Below are 1,904 nucleotides of genomic sequence, written 5' to 3' on the forward strand. Positions count from 1 at the left end.
GAAGAGCTGTGTTCCTCTGTCCATGGCCGTGACCTTTACTTTAGGAACGGGGTCTCTGGCTGGAGCCATGTTTCCTGGTCCCTGGGCTGATGCTCGTGGAAGGTTGACATGCCTGACATGACCATGGAAGGCTGAAGTGGACCCCACAAGCCATCTTGTCCACTCCTCAGCCCTTTTAGAGCCTGCCCAAGACTAGACCCTCCAGGCGGGAGATTGTGCCCCGTTGGCCTCTTGAGTGGAGGCTGAGAGATTGCTTGGTCATGGTGACTGGACTGCTCAGAGGTGTGCCTGCTGGCCTGAGGCTAACTCAAAAGGCCTGCCGAGAGGTGCGGCTCCCCAGGGGTAGGTGCCACCCAGAACCTTTGTCCCCGGTGTCACACCTCGTGGGCATGGTGCTGAGCCAGGCGTTTCCGAGGGGTTGGGCTCTGATTAGGCTTCTGGCGGCCCGTGCACCTTGGGTTGTGAAATCCGAGATGCTCTGGCCTGGGGCCAGCTGGCCCGTTTACCGTGATCACAGTCGGCCCGGTGGCCACTGCTTTTTCTTTTCCTGTGGTCCGGGGCCGCCAGCACGCCAGGTTTCGTAAGGAAGGTAAACCGAGACCGAGTCCCAGCAGCTCCGACACTAAGACGGGTGGCTCTCCTATTTTACAGAACCATTGTTCCAGACTTCTTTGTCGGGCAGGAGCCATGGCACCCCTCGGGGGACTGGTCCACCTTCCCGGAGTGGTTGAAGACAAGAAATGCCAGAAAGATTGATAAGTAAGTTTACCAGTGTGTCACCAGCCGGCATGGCAGTCTTGGTGGAGCCCCCAGGGACCCAGGAAGCAAGAGGCTGGAGGGAGGGGAGGGTCTGGCTTCTCCATCACGTAGGACCTTAGAGGCCACTGCTCACTGAGTCCTTCCTGAGGCAGGAAGACAAGGTCTATGCAGTGGAGGGGTAGAACCCCACAGGCACCCTGCTGCCAGCAAGCTCACTTGCTTTGCCTTCTGGGAAATTCTTCACGGTGAGGATGCTGAGGGAGCTTTCTTGAAGTCCCTGGGGTGCCCTGTCCCTTGGGCTCTTGGGGACCATAGACCAACACGCCTTCCTCCCCCTCGGGCTGCAGAACCGCTTGAAACAACAGGCAGAGAAGAAGAGAGACTTGAGAAAACCTCAGGCCCGTTTCTGCTCAGCGGACCGGAAACGAAGCCTTGAGTGCTGTTGTCCTCCCCCAGCGATCCTCCCCACCTCCCTGGGGAAACTGCGGGTCTTTAGACCAGACCCGCCAGACCAGGGCTGCTGTCTTGCCAGGGTCCAGGGAACAGTGGGAAGAAAAGTGGGGGGCGGGAAATCTCCCAGATTGCAGCCTTTCCTTGAATTGGCTCCAGCCAGTCCAGAAGCAAGGACCAGAGTGCTCAGCTGCCACTCGGAAACCTTCTCTGTCTGGAGGGTGAAGGATGGAGCGGCGGGGGAAGAAGCAGGATGTTCTCCAGGGCCAAGCTCCTCCTGAGTTAGAGACCTGAGTCCCAGGCAAAAGACTCCACCAACCCCTAGGCCTCGTCTTCCATCATTGGACTTTGTTCTGCTACACACGTGAGCCTCGTGTTTGATAAGTTGCCCCCAAGCCCAGGCTGGGGCAAGTGCCATAACAAGGCTCCCTGCCTGTGACCACCTGGTCCCTGGACTCGCCACTCCTCTAGAGCTGACCCCGGGCTGCGGGCCCCTCCATCCCCCGACCCGGGGGACCCCACGCTGACCCCTGCCCCCAGCCCCCAGGGGCCCGAGAATGGAGCTGGCATCAGACAAAGGTGTGGAGATGGGCATCCCGGGGATACCTTCTGAGCTGTGGATCAGCCTTTGCTCAGATTCAGAAGATCCCTCCCCAGCCTATCCGCTGTCTGCTGCAGCTCCTCGGCTCCATCTC

At 59.5% G+C, this 1,904-nt stretch overlaps 1 protein-coding gene across 3 annotated transcripts in view; it reads left to right on the forward strand.

The window, feature by feature from the left end:
* CMBL (carboxymethylenebutenolidase homolog (Pseudomonas)) overlaps nt 1-1,904 on the forward strand; it is a 24,371-nt gene that overhangs the window by 15,064 nt on the left and 7,403 nt on the right. For all 3 annotated transcript variants that reach the window (XM_010847527.1, XM_010847526.1, XM_010847528.1), the window contains exon 3: nt 652-759. In XM_010847527.1, coding sequence (XP_010845829.1) covers nt 652-759 — 108 coding nt within the window. The remainder of the gene's footprint in view (nt 1-651; nt 760-1,904) is intronic.

The sequence above is a fragment of the Bison bison genome, unplaced genomic scaffold, assembly GCF_000754665.1.
Source record: "Bison bison bison isolate TAMUID 2011002044 unplaced genomic scaffold, Bison_UMD1.0 scf7180017864250, whole genome shotgun sequence".
NCBI lineage: Eukaryota > Metazoa > Chordata > Mammalia > Artiodactyla > Bovidae > Bison > Bison bison.